Here is a 14,546-nt window from a genome sequence, read left to right as displayed (position 1 = left end):
TTTAACCTGAATGTCCATAGTACTAGAATGTCTGTGACAAGGTTTCATTGTCTGTGGGCAGAGTCAGACCTGGACATTGTGTAAAACTGCAGAATTATGAGGAACTCAAAAATAAGATAGAAGCTTTAAACAAGATTTTTGAGAGTTGTATATCCAAGCTGGTGGGTGAGATAGCTGAGTAGTGTGAGTATGTGAGCCAAGCCTGACAGTTTCTGGAGTTGGGTCTCTAGAACCCACGAGGTAGGAGAAAACTAAATCCCACAATTTTCCTCTGACTTCCACACATGTACTTATCACACCCTAGACCATTTCTCTCTGTCTGTTGTTAGTGTACCATGCACAGGTCAGAGTGCTTTCATATACAGAATGTACTTCTCAGACTACATCTTAAATAGCACGTTCCTGTTTCCTTGAGCTGGAATTTAGGTCCCTAGGTGTCAAGGGTCAGAATGTCAGCGTAGAAACCTGAAGGCAAGAACTGAGCAGGGACCATGGAGGAAAACTGCTTACTGTTTGTTTTTCGTGGCTTGCTCTACAACCCAGGACCACCTGCTCGGGAGTGGCCCTGTCCCCAGTAGGCTGGGCCTTCCAACATCTATCATTAATCAGGAAAATGTCCCACAGATTTGTCTACTGGGCACTCTTATTAAGGCTGCCTTAGTTATTATTCTAGTGCAGTGAAGAGACACCATGAGCAAGGGAACTGTGATAAAGCATCTAATTGTGAGCTCGCTTACAGTTTCAGAGGGTTAGTCCATTACGGTGGCGCACAGGCAGGTATGCAGACATTGGGTAGAGATACAGCCTGGCCTGGGCTCTTGAAACCTCAAGGCCCACCATCTCCAACAAAGCCACATCTCCTGACCCTTCCCAACAGTTGACCAACTGGGAACTAAGCATTCAAATATATGAACCTATGGGGCCAATTTTATTCAAACCACCACAGAGACATTAAGATTCTCTTCTCAGATAGGTCTAGGTCTGTGAAATTGACAAAGCAACTACAACAAATTGTGGTCTACCATACCTGAATCATCTTTTAAGATGAAGCTCTAGCCGGGCGGTGGTGGCGCACGCCTTTAATCCCAGCACTCGGGAGGCAGAGCCAGGCGGATCTCTGTGAGTTCGAGGCCAGCCTGGGCTACCAAGTGAGTTCCAGGAAAGGCGCAAAGCTACACAGAGAAACCCTGTCTCAAAAAACCAAAAAAAACCAAAAAAAAAAAAAAAAAAAAAAAAAAAAAAAAGATGAAGCTCTAAATTTACATTGGGCCTCTTGATCTTTTTTTTTTTTTTTTTTTTTTTGCCGCCTCCCTCCCCCCCCCCCCAGCTGAGGACCAAATCCAGGGCTCTACCACTGAACTAAATCCCCAAACCCGGGCCTCTTGATCTATAATGCTACTACTTTGTATGGCAAATCAGAAAACAGATCTGTTATGAAACATTACTATGAGCCAAGTGTTTTTAAACATTAAAAACATCCTGCAAAAGTTGTCTTAGTTGCTTAAATGTTGTGAAGAGATGCATGACCAGGGCAACTTAAAGAGCACATTTAACTGGGGACTTGCTTAAGGTTTCAGAAGGGGAGTCTGCGACCATTGTGGCATTGCAGAGGCAGGCCTGATGCTGGGCCAGTTGTTGAGAGTTTACATGTTGAGACAACGGCCATGAGGTAGAGTGGAGAGACTTAACCAAGAGAAGAAAGGAAAGCCCAGCCCTAGTGACACACCTCCAACAAGACCACACCTAATCCTTCCCACACTTCCAGCTGCCGCCCAAACATTCAAATGTAAGCCTGTGAGCACCATTCTCACTCAAATCACCACAAAAGTTAATTTAAAACAAACAAGGGGTTGGAGAGATGACTCAGTGGTTAAGAGCACTGGCTACTCTTTCCAGAGTTCCAAGGGATCTGGCACCCTCACACAGACAGACATACCAGTGCACACAAAACTATTGGCAAAAATACCAATGCACACAAAATTAAATACTTAAAACCCAAAACCTCGTTTGCAGCTGAGTAGAAGTGTAAAGAACAGTGTAACTTGGATAAAACCTGCTTTTCTGATTTGTGTTTGTTTTCTTTTTTCTTTGAAACAGGGTTTCTCTGTAGCCCTGGTAGTCTTAGAACTCTCGGTAGACCAGGCAGGCTGGCCTCAAATTCAGAGACCTACCTGGCTCTGCCTCCCTGGTGCTAGGATTAAACCCTGCCCAGCAGTGTTCATTCTCTTTTGGAATGATTTATGTATAACTAGGAACCCCAGGGTCCCTCCTGCCTCTACCTCCCAGCACTGGGAACACAGCTGTGCCCCACCAATACTTACTTTGTGGATACTAGGGGTCTAAACTCTGGTCCTCATCTTGTGTGACAAGCACTCGACCAGCTGAGCAAAACCCCAGTTTTGTTTTTTAATGCTGATCTTGAAAATGTATTGTACAGCTTCCATGGTGGTACACACCTGTAACCCCAGCACTTTGGAGGTGGAGGTAGGCGGATCACAATTAATTCAAGACCACCTGAGGTACGTGAGGTCCACAGTTGGACAGCCTCAAGTGTAGCCAGATCTTAATGCCTGCCCTGCAGTGCAGAGCCAAAGCTCTCCAGGGACACCCTGGGAGAGAGTGCTTAATGTTGCAGATCGGTGTTCTGCCAGTAGTTTTTTGAATGGTGTTCAATGAACTGGACCTGAAAAGGAAGGAGACAGCTAAGTTGGATCAAAGGTAGGTAATTTCACAGACTCATTTATGAAAAAGGGACCAGAGGATCCTGTTGGAGGATTTCTCTATCTAGCTGTGGAGTTTGGTTACTCATTGTCAGTATCATGTTCCCTACACCCTGAGTAAAGGCTACTTACTATTGTAGTATGTTGGGGGTGGTGGTCTTAGACAAGCCTATTCATCCGGTGTAGAGAGTGACTAAAATGAGAGCTGTCCTTTGTCTCCGTGTCTGGAAGGGGGAAATTACTCTGTTTTAGAATGTCTATACTTACATAGCTTACCTGCACTTAACTTCAGGTGTGGGATTTTGCAGCTACAAGGAAATAGGGGGTTTATGCTTGTGTTTATGTTTCAGTCTCAAACAATGGCTCAGCAGTCTCAAGTTGTTGAGCAGGTCCCTGGTAGTGTTAGAAAAGGAACTGAACAATTGTACTGTTGTTGTTTAAGTAACAAGTACATTCATTCTTGGTCCTGAGCTACTTTCACAAACTCCCTGTTGACTTCCCACCACTCAAGGTCCCTGCTGACTTTCCTATGGGAGATGGCAAATCCTTTATAACCATACAGCCTCTCTGCAGGTGACCTCCTAGGGCCTGTGAGCTTTAATACCAAATTACAAACTCAGCTTTAATTATAGCAGAGCTCACCTGACCTCAGACTCACAAACCTGGCTAGGAGCACAGGGTGTATTCCCCAAGTTCAATAACGAAACCATCTCAGATTGCAAGTGGGCTGAATTACTGAGAAGGCTGTTGGGGAACGGCCTGCAGGAAGAGCCTGCTGCTGTGGCTGTACATAAGCTCAGCAGAGTTCCTTCTCATGCGCTGAAATGAATGCACACCAGGTGGCGCCAGTTGAAAAAACTGAGAACATTGTGGACATCCTTTTTTAAAGACAGGATCCCCAGATTGCGGAACTATTGGAAGGTGAGGGAACCTTTTTAGGAGGCAGAACCAAGCGGGAGGAAGGTAGGTCATTGGAGGAGCTTCCTAGAAGGAGATACCGGGATTCTGAAAATCTCAAATCTATCAACTCTGTCTCTCCCTCCCTCCCTCCTTCTGCTCTTCATCTTTTTCCCCTTTCTCCTTTTCCCCAGTTTCTGTGTTGAACAACCTCATGCCCTGCAGTTCTGTAACAATCCTCTGCCTCTTCACAGGCCCCCCAAAAGCAGTATATGGATTGAAACCTTTAGAGTCATTAGCCAAAATAAACTTTTCCTTTTTATAAACTGACTTTTGAAGGTATTTTGTCATAGAATGCTTACACATCTTTAAGAAATAAATAATACCTACCTTCAAGACTCCTTTTTGATAAGGACATGACATTTCAGGCCAATATAACATTTTGATAATAAATAATTTTTATTTTAATCAGCATATAATTGCACCATTTCCCACCTTCCTTTCCTCCCTCCAAACACAAATACACACACACACACACACACACACACACACACACACACACACACACACACACACACCAGGGTCTCAACCAGGTTGGTGGTGGTGCATGCCTTTGTTCCCAGCACTCAGGAGGCAGAGGCAGGCGGATCTCTGTGAGTTCGAGACCAGTCTGGTCTACAGAATAATTTCCAGGACAGCCAGGGCTGTTACACACAAAAAAAACCCTATCTTGAAAATTGTCCCACAAAAGAGAGAGAGAGGGAGAGAGAAATTAAGAAAACACTTAACACCCACATGTCAGATAAACTCACTGAATGGTCACCCTAATATTTTAGTACAAAAATGAGCTAATGTGTTGCTTCACCCATAGTTTAGTAAATAGTTATTTCAGCCCAAATGTAAACTTTTTTTTTCTTTTTTCTTTTGAGACAAGATTTCTCAGTGTAGCTTTGGAGCCTGGCCCGAATGTAAACTTTAAAAATGATTTTGTTTCCTATTTATTCATTTAGGTTTTTCGGGACAGGGTTTCTCTATGTAGCTTTGGAGCCTGTCCTGGAACTCGCTTTGTAGCCCAGGCTGGCCTCGAACTCACAGAGATCCACCTGCCTCTGCCTCCCGAGTGCTGGGATTAAAGGCTGGGCCGCCACCGCCCGGCTCCTTTTTATTTTTATTTTGTTTATATATGAGTGTTTTGCCTACATGCATATGTCTTGAATTTCCTGGAGCTGGAATTAAAGTTGTCAGCGGCCATGTGGGTATTTGGAATAGAATCTGGGTCCCTTAGAAGAATAGGCCATGCTCTTAAACTGCTGAAAGAACTCTCCAGCACCCTCCTCCTCCTAGTCTGGCCCCAACAGAATCTCACTCTGTAGCCAGGCTGGCCTCAAACTTGAGGCAAACTCAGGGAATTCTGCCTGCCCAACATAAACTACCGCACTCAGTTTACAATCTGTTTCCATTTGTTTGGCCAGGATAATTTAGGAAAGAACTAAGACAGAAACAGTTATGGCTGATGCCTATAACCCCTGAATTAGAGAAGCAGAGCCAGGTTGATCATAGTAAACTCAGGCCTTAACCATGACCTGATCTATTTTTATTTATTTATTTGTTTGTTTGTTTATTTATTTATTTATTTATTTATTTATTTATTTATTTAAATGTTACGTGTGTGAATGGTTGATCATAGTAAACTCAGGCCTTAACCATGACCTGATCTATTTATTTATTTATTTATTTTTATTTATTTATTTATTTATTTATTTATTTATTTATTTATTTATTTAAATGTTACGTGTGTGAATGGTTGATCATAGTAAACTCAGGCCTTAACCATGACCTGATCTATTTATTTATTTTTATTTATTTATTTATTTATTTATTTATTTGAATGTTACGTGTGTGAATGTTTTTGCCTGCATATTTGTATGTGTACTGTGTGCATTCCTGGTGCCCTCAGAAGCTGGAAGAGGGTGTTGGACCCCCTGGAACTGGAGTTACAGAGGATTGTCTGCTGCCATATGGGTACTGAGAACTGAACTCAAGTCCTCTGCAAGAATAGCCAGTGCTCTTAACTGCTGAGCTATCTCTCCAGCCTCTCTCTCTTTTTTTTTTTTTTTTTTTTTTTTTTTGGTTTTTCGAGACTCTTGTGTAGCTTTGCGCCTTCTCCTGGAACTCACTTGGTAGCCCAGACTGGCCTCGAACTCACAGAGATCCGCCTGGCTCTGCCTCCCGAGTGCTGGGATTAAAGGCGTGCGCCACCACTGCCCGGCTCTCCAGCCTCTCTTTAAAAAATAAAAGAAAAGTTACACTTATTTCTTTATAAGGGAGGCATGTATGCCTCGTTCAGTCTGCAACCACAGTGGTGTATTTCAAATTATTTTTTAAAAGATTTTTATTTTTATGTTTAATTATGTGTATATGTGTCTGTCTAGGGGTGTACATATTGAGTGAGGGTACCCACAGAGACCAGAAGAGGATGTCAGATCCCATGGGAGTTACAGGCTTGGTTGTTATGTGACATCTGTGGAGGCCAGAGGACAACTTGCTAGAGCTGGTTCTCTCTTTCTAATAAGCATGTCCCAGGGATTGAACTCAGGTCACGTGGCTTACAGCAAGCACCTTTACCTTCTGAGTCATTTTTCTGGCTCCTTCCTTTCCTTTATTTTTTTTTTCGACGTTAATTTTAGTTAAAGAAAAAAAAAAAAAACAGGCTTTCCAAGGGTGACAAAGTGAACTGAAGGTCAGAAGGAAGCTGTGTGTGGGCTTATCATAAGCTCTCCCTCCAAAGCCTGGAAATGAGAACTGACTGGATCACCAGAGACACTCCTTGTTGGGGTGGGCAGAGCTACCATTGGCATGGTCTATATGGGCTCGTGGGCAATCACCCTGTGCCCACTGACATGATTAACACTATTATTCTGGGGGACGTTAAACTAAGGAATGACACAGGAAGCCGAGACAGTGGCTTATTCGGTTATTCAGTTGGATTCTGAATCACAATCAGGAAATAGTCTTTATCTGGTGCAACCATAATTTCATTTTTCTTGGATCGAATTTGAAGGAAGGTTAGATCATTCTGGGGGTCAATTTCATGCACAGTGCTCCATGCCTTCAAGATGAAGTTGTGCATGAGGTTGGCATATTGTGTAATAGTGGGATTGTCCATGGTGCTCTTGATGGGAATGCCTTCCGTGTTCACCACGATGATTCCCTGAACTCCTTTCTGGCTCTGAAGTCTCTTGAGTGTTTCCTCCACCTCTGCCATTTCCGACCGATCCAGCAGCTCGAGTCCGCGATGCCCAGCCAGCTCCCCGCCTTTCTCCTTTCCTTTATTTTTTAAAGATACATTATTTTATTATTTTGAATTTTGAGTATGTATATGTCTGTGAAACTGAGTACAGGTACTTGTTGAGAACTAGATCCCCTGGAGCTGGAGTTATAAACAGTGGTGAGCTGGTAGACATGGATACTGGGGACTGAACTTGTATCTTCTGTAAGAGCAGTAGGTGCTTTTAACCACGGAGCCATCTCTCCAGCCCCTCTTTTTTTCTTGAGATAGAGTCTCACTGTAGCGCCCACTGCCTTGGTGCTTCACAGTGTCACAGTGATGGCCGTCAGCCTCCAGAGTTTTGTGCTTACAGATGTGTGCCAACATGTCTAGCTCTTTTACCTTTTTCTGCAGTTAAATTGTCAAGAATAGAAAGAAAGCACATTGATGTCCTCTGCATGCTGCTACCCCAGAAGATTGCCACTGAGACGTGACCAGAGACATGCAATTGCGGGTATGCCGGAAACTACGACCACAGTTCTAAACGTGAAGGACAACTTCATACCTGTCAGTCTCTTTCTTAAAAATTAATTTTATTTATTAATTGGTGTGTGTGTGTGTGTGTGTGTGTGTGTGTGTGTGTGTGTGTGTGTACTTGTCAGTTCCTCCTTCCTCCATGTGGATCCTAGGGATCGAACTCAATTTGTCAACCAAGCCTGTAACTCCCTGGGATCTGACATCCTCTTCTGTTCTCTGTGGGCACCCTCATTCAATGTGTACATCTTCAGACAGATACATGTACACATAATTAGACACAAAAATAAAAATCTTAAAAAAAATAATTTGAAGTACCCCACTGTGATTGCAGATTGCACCAGGAAGGCTGAACTGGATGTAGTCTCGTCTATATTAGGCTTTCCAGGCCACTGTGATTCCTTTCTCATTATTATTTTTTAAGACAGGGTCTCGGGGCTGGAGAGATGGCTCAGACGTTAAGAGCACTGACTGCTCTTCCAGAGGTCCTGAGTTCAATTCCCAGCACCCACATGGTGGCTCACAACCATCTGTAATGAGATCTGGTGCCCTCTTCTGTGTACATAATAAATAAATAAATCTTTAAAAAAAAAAAAAAAGACAGGGTCTCATGTAGCCCAGGACTTAAATTTACTATATGTAGTTAGAAATAATCTTGAACTTACGATTCTCTTGTTTCTGCCTCTCAAATGTTGGGATTACAGGCATGCACTGTCGAAGCTGGCGAATACCTTGTCACCTTTTAAAAAACGATTATTTTTAAACATTTATTTTATGTGTTTGTGTGTGTTTATACACATGTGGAAGTCAAAAAAACTTCCCGGAAGTCAGTTTTTTTGTTTTGTTTTGTTTTTTGAGACAGGGTTTCTCCATGTTGCTCCTGTCTTGGTCATCAAATCCAGAGGCGTGGGGCCTGCTCTGGAGGGAGAGAAAAGACTGTACCCTGAAGTTGTAGGGCTTGGCTAATTTGAATTCTCTGGAACTGGGGTATATGTGTAGGACTGGATCCTGGGGAAAGGGAATTGAATTTAAGATGGAAAAAGGAGTTTACTTAGAACAGTCATGATACAGTGTCATGCCCTGGCTAGGTGTCCAGGAGATGGCGCTAATACACTGTAAGGTTGTGTCTTACAAGTATTGATCATATGACTGAGGAAACCATGAAAGCCCTGCAGTAGCAAATAGTGAAAGAAGTGGAATGCCCAGAGAATATCTATGCCAAAATGCATATATATGAGGGCTTTGCTTGGTACACAGTTACTGGGCAGATTGAAGCAGGAGGACCATGAGTTGAGACCAGCCTAGGTAATTTAGTAAGACCTTGCTTCAAAATAAAAGCATTTAAAGAAGAAAAGAAAGGAAAGGGAGATAGGAAGGTAGAATGGTAGAGTGCTTGGTTAGCATGTGAGAGGCCCCTGGGTTTGATCTCAAGTGCCTTACATTATATAGGCTATAAAACCCACCATCATGTTGAATGGGAGACTCAGAGGATGTTTCTCTCTCTCTCTCTCTCTCTCTCTCTCTCTCTCTCTCTCTCTCTCTCTCCATCTCTCTCTCAGACACACACACACACACACACACACACACACACACACACACACACACACACATGTATAGCCTGGTGAAAAGGGGCAAGAGTTGGGTGAGTGTAGTGAGTGGTGGGATATAGTATCACGTGCTGGATATGTGGCTCCTGGAATACCAGAGGCCTGTCAAGAGCACCATTGAGCATGATGGGGGCAGCATTAGATGAATAGCCAGAAACAGTTGACCATGGACATAGAAGTCAGGATGGGATTGGGCAGGAGGTATAGATCCAGCATCAGTCCACAGCAGCTCAGTGAGGCCAAGTCTTCCCACCTGAGGTTTCTTGACAGGGTCTCATTCTGTAGCCTAGGCTGCCCTAGAATTCATCCTTTAGGCCAAATTGGCCTTAAGTTATAGAGTTCCTCTTGTCTCATCTTCTTTAGTGCTGGGATTATAGGTATATGCCACCACACCATTGATTTCTACTCTTAGATATACTCCCCATCTTTTCCTATAGGTCAAACTAAATCCATGCCAGCCAAACTCCGGGCCTCTTTTCTCATGCCGTTATTCAGCCAATGTTATTAACCATATTTCAAAAACTGTGCTGCTGTTGTTTAATCCCTCCCTATATGCAGACATTTCTTTATTGCCAGTGTAATTAACCTGAAGTATGATCATCGCTTATGTAGAATGCTAAGCATTTCCGTTGCCTGTCTCTCTGCTTCACCCTTGACTTATAATTTTTATTCCACACTGCAGCCAAAGGGTCTTATACAAGAACTAAGACTCATATTAAAACATGAGATCATCTAATAACACAGTTTAATGTCCTCTCTTCATTTCCCATCACATTTTGAATAAAAACTTAAGCCTCTTCCATCACCCTCAAGACCCTGAATGACCTTGGCTTCCCTCTCTGTTCTATTTCTTTATTATTATTTATTAAAGCTTGACACACAGGTTCTCTCTCTCTCTCTCTCTCTCTGTCTGTCAAACACACACACACACACACACACACACACACACACACACACACACACACACTCACACTCAAGCTTGACTCAATCTCCTCCTCTAAGTGTTCTTACTGAGATACTCATGAAGCTTGTTCTATTTAGAAGAAGGATTGAAAAAAAAGAATTAAATATTTTTCTTCCTTTTGGTTTGATCAACTTGGATGGTGGTTCTGTTTATGGGGTGTGGGTATTAGAGGAAGGAGGAACTTGAGAATTCTATCACTAGCTGACATTTGTAGGGTGCTTGGTGCTGTTAGCCTATTGCCGCATAAGAACTTATCCCTAGATTTAGTATTTAGTGGCTTAATATAACTTTTTTTTAAAGACATGGTTTCACTCCTTAGCTCAGTCTGGCCTGGAAGTCACAAAGATCCACCTGCCTCTGCCTCCTTAATGCTGGGATCAAAAGCATACATCACCATGGCTGACTTAACACAGCTTTTATTAGTTCAGTTTCTGTGGATCAGTGATCTTATTGTAGCTTGGCTAGGCTTTTAGAGGCAGTTAAAACTCCAACAGGAAGGTTCAGCTGCCTACTCACTGCAACTGTTAAGTGAGGAGGTTCCTTGCAAATTGATCTACTGAAGTGCTGTGGGATGTATGGCAAATGTGTTGCTAATTAATCAATAAAACACTGATTGGCCGTTGGCTAGGCAGGAAGTATAGGCGGGGCAAAGAGGAGAATAAAGCTGGGAAGTGGAAGGCTGCTTCAGAGAGACACTGCCAGCCGCCACGATGAGAAACAGCTTGTGAAGATGCCGGTAAGCCACGAGCCATGTGGCAAGGTATAGATTAAAGGAAATGGATTAATTTAAGCTATAAGAACAGTTAGCAAGAAGCCTGCCACGGCCATACAGTTTGAAAGCAACATAAGTCTCTGTGTTTACTTGGTCGGGTCTGAGAGGCTGTGGGACTGGCAGGTGAAAGAGATATATCCTGACTGTGGGCCAGGCAGGAAAACTTAAGCTACAAATGGCGCCCAACGTGGTGGCAAGAGTTTCCACCTAAAAACTGAGAAAAAAGATTCTAAAACGGAACTAAAAACAGCTTCCTAATTGTCTCTCTCAAATGAGCGGCAGCTGCTGGTTTCAGCTACCTGTGGGTTCCTAGCGTGTGCGCTCAACCTGCAATATGGTGGGAATCAGGCCTCTGCAAGTGGCACATTAAGCTGCATGGTGGATTTAGACTTTGCTAGTACAAAACAAAAAAAGAGGTTTTTGGGTTACACGCTGCTTGGATAAAAGCATAGACCCACGATAGCTCCCAGAGCTGGCGGTAAACGTAGCCATGTTGGGAAGCTGAGGTGGGCGGAGCCAGCAGCCACAGCTGCTGCAGTTTAAGGCAAGAGATTCACAATAAGACAGATTCAGATGTAATAGTTTACAATGTGTGTAAAATGTACGTAGGCTTGAAAGAGAGAGAAAAAGGAATATATACAGTTATATAAAGAAATAAATAGTTTTAAAACATAAAGTCTTTAAAGAGACAGTAAAGGTAGTATAAAAATAAGCCACGTAAAGATGAATATTACACAGGGAATCTGGATTGTGTTGTCTTTGGGATTCTTAACTGCAGAAAAATATTTGATTGTAAAGGAAGCTGAGTTAAACCAATATGCATATTTTAAAGATATCTTGACTTCAAAATTTGGATATAAGGATATGTTACTTTGGAAAGGAGTCTCTGCTTTTGTTCCCACAGAAAGCCAAAGGCTATGGATTTGTTCAAGATTAAGATACATCAGGTTTGACCAGCCAAGACCCCCTGAAAGGTCTCCGATGACACCATGGCCCAGATGATCCAACATCCAGAATGGTTTGAAGGCATCTGGCTCAGATGATACAGCCTCATGGACTATTCCATAATTCTAAAATTTTCTTTGTTTCCCCATAAGATACAGCGCCCCCTTCCAGCAGGAAGTAGTAAGAGAAGCTACGCCCAAATTCCCAAATTATATGTAATTTTACTTTGTTAAGGTTAAAACCTTCCTTTTTGAAAAAAAAAAAAAAGGGGGAAGTGCTGTGGGATGTATGGCAAATGTGTTGCTAATTAATCAATAAAACACTGATTGGCCGTTGGCTAGGCAGGAAGTATAGGCGGGGCAAAGAGGAGAGTAAAGCTGGGAAGTGGAAGGCTGAGTCAGAGAGACACTGCCAGCCTCCACGATGAGAAACAGCTTGTGAAGATGCCGGTAAGCCACGAGCCATGTGGCAAGGTATAGATTAAAGGAAATGGATTAATTTAAGCTATAAGAACAGTTAGCAAGAAGCCTGCCACGGCCATACAGTTTGAAAGCAACATAAGTCTCTGTGTTTACTTGGTCGGGTCTGAGAGGCTGTGGGACTGGCAGGTGAAAGAGATATATCCTGACTGTGGGCCAGGCAGGAAAACTTAAGCTACACTGAAGTTTCATTTTCTCATAGCCTGGTAGCTAAAGTCTTGGCCCAGTTTCTTACCACGCAAGACTCTCCTAAGAGCAGTTCACAACACTGGAGGACAATAAGATTATTAGCAATAGAAGGAGGGAGAAAAGGAAAATGGAAAAAGGGGATGGGTGGGAATAAGAGAATTAGGAAGTGGTATCCGTTTGTAAACTGATGACCTAGAAAAACCATTGGTAGAGTTTCCTTCCAGCTAAAGAAAGGCCCAAGGACCAGGAAGCACAGGTCAGTGGGCAACATCGGTGAAAGTGACTATCATAGCTGCAGTAGACTAAAGTTATTCTTTGTTCTGACTGTGTTCTTAGTGGCTTGGGTGATGCCCACTACACTGGTGAGTGAATGTTCCTTCACTCAGTCCATACATTCAAATGTTCATCTTTTGTGGAAACCTCTTTACAGACATAGACAGATGTACTATTTTTACCAGTTTTTATTGATATAAAAAAATTCACCATCCACCATCACTTTTGTTATATTCCATGTTTCAAAAGGAAGTTATTATGTTCCAGTTCACACTCCAGGGAAGGTATTACACAGATCTGAATCAAGAATCAGAGACCATGGGGAACTATGTCAGAAGCTGCCTACCACAGGAAGGTGGTCCATTCAAAACACTTCACATGTCTTAATTCACTTCATCTTTTTCCTTCTTTTTGATGTAAAGATTTATTTTTACTATTTTAAAATTATGTGTATGTGTGTGTGTCTATTTATGTATATGTGCACATGAGTTCAGTGCCTGTGGAGGTCAAACGTATTGAATTCTCTGGAGCTAGAGTTACAGGTGGTCATGATCCACCCACTATGGGTGCTGGGAGCCAAACTCTGGTCTTCTGGAAGAGCAGTTAAGTGCTCTTAACTGCCAAACCATCTCTCCAGTCCCAAATCACAGGAATTTGACTATGGCTTGGCCATCTTATCTTAAACTGTACTAATATTGTTTCCATCATAATATCAATAGCTAAAGTAACTTGTCTGAGGTTCAGCAGCTTTCAGCCTAGACTGCCCTACTTCAGCATTTCTATCTCCTTTTCGGTGCTAGAGGTTGAAAGCAGAACCTTGAATGCACCAGGCAAATACTGAGCTGCATCCCAATAACGTTATTTCTTCTTCTTCTTCTTTTTTTTTGTTTTTTTTTTTTTTTTTTTCGAGACAGGGTTTCTCTGTAGCTTTGCGCCTTTCCTGGATCTCGCTCTATAGACCAAGCTGGCCTCGAACTCACAGAGATCCGCCTGCCTCTGCCTCCCGAGTGCTGGGATTAAAGGCGTGTGCCACCACCCAGCTCGTTATTTCTTTTAGATGGGGTCTTTCTTGCTCTGGGGCCCAGGATAGCCTTGAACTTGCCATCCTCCTGTTTCAGTCTCCTGAGTGCTGGGGTGGTATCTGGCTCAGCATCTGTATTCTCAGGGAGTTGGCTGGAATGTGAAGTAGAAGCTGGATGGCTTGGGAAAGCAGTGGGTTGGCAAGGAGAACTGAAAGAAGAAATTCCCTAGCATCAAGAGAAGAATCTAAGTTAACCCTTAGGTAGTTCTGCTCTAGCTTGCAAGTTCCTGGTGCCAAGGACAGTCACTTGTTCCTTCTGTAAATATTAAGACAGATATGGTGGTGCACACCAGAACTTGAGAGAGTGAGGCAGGAGGATCACAGGTCTGAGGTTGGCCTGAGCTATGTAGTAATACTCTGTCTCAAAATACCCTTTCCTGTTGCTAGAGTTTTCCTGCCTGGCCCACGGTCAGGACAAATCTCTCTCACCCGCCAGTCCCACAGCCACTCAGACCCAACCAAGTAAACACACAGAGACTTATATTACTTATAAACTGTATGGCCATGGCAGGCTTCTTGTTATCTAGTTCTTATTTATTATCTTATTATCTAATTCTGGCTTTTTTTTTTTTTTTTTGGTATTTCAAGACAGGGTTTCTCTGTGTAGCTTTGCGCCTTTCCTGGAACTCACTCTGTAGACCAGGCTGGCCTCGAACTCACAGAGATTCGCCTGCCTCTGCTTCCCGAGTGCTGGGATTAAAGGCGTGCGCCGCCGCCGCCGCTGCCGCCGCTGCCGCCGCCGCCGCCGCCCGGCTGGCTTATTTTTTATACTACCTTTACTGTCTCTTTAAAGACTTTATTTGTAAAAACTATCTAT

General features: G+C 43.0%; 1 protein-coding gene across 1 annotated transcript; it reads right to left on the bottom strand.

The window, feature by feature from the left end:
• Positions 1–6,330: 6,330 nt before the first annotated feature.
• On the bottom strand, positions 6,331–6,922 carry LOC131906226 (dynein light chain roadblock-type 1-like). Its single transcript, XM_059257009.1, has one exon. The coding sequence runs from the start codon at positions 6,880–6,882 to the stop codon at positions 6,592–6,594; it is 291 nt and encodes a 96-aa protein (XP_059112992.1). The 5' UTR covers positions 6,883–6,922; the 3' UTR covers positions 6,331–6,591.
• Positions 6,923–14,546: the final 7,624 nt, after the last annotated feature.

The sequence above is a fragment of the Peromyscus eremicus genome, chromosome 3 (genome assembly GCF_949786415.1).
Source record: "Peromyscus eremicus chromosome 3, PerEre_H2_v1, whole genome shotgun sequence".
In the NCBI taxonomy this organism is placed as follows: Eukaryota; Metazoa; Chordata; class Mammalia; order Rodentia; family Cricetidae; genus Peromyscus; species Peromyscus eremicus.
The sequence above is the reverse complement of the archived record's forward strand: the minus strand, read 5'-3'. Positions and strand labels throughout refer to the sequence as shown.

Excerpts from the sequence above, each read along its gene's own strand:
- LOC131906226 (XM_059257009.1), bottom strand. The coding sequence starts at position 6,882 with ATGGCAGAGGTGGAGGAAACACTCAAGAGACTTCAGAGCCAGAAAGGA.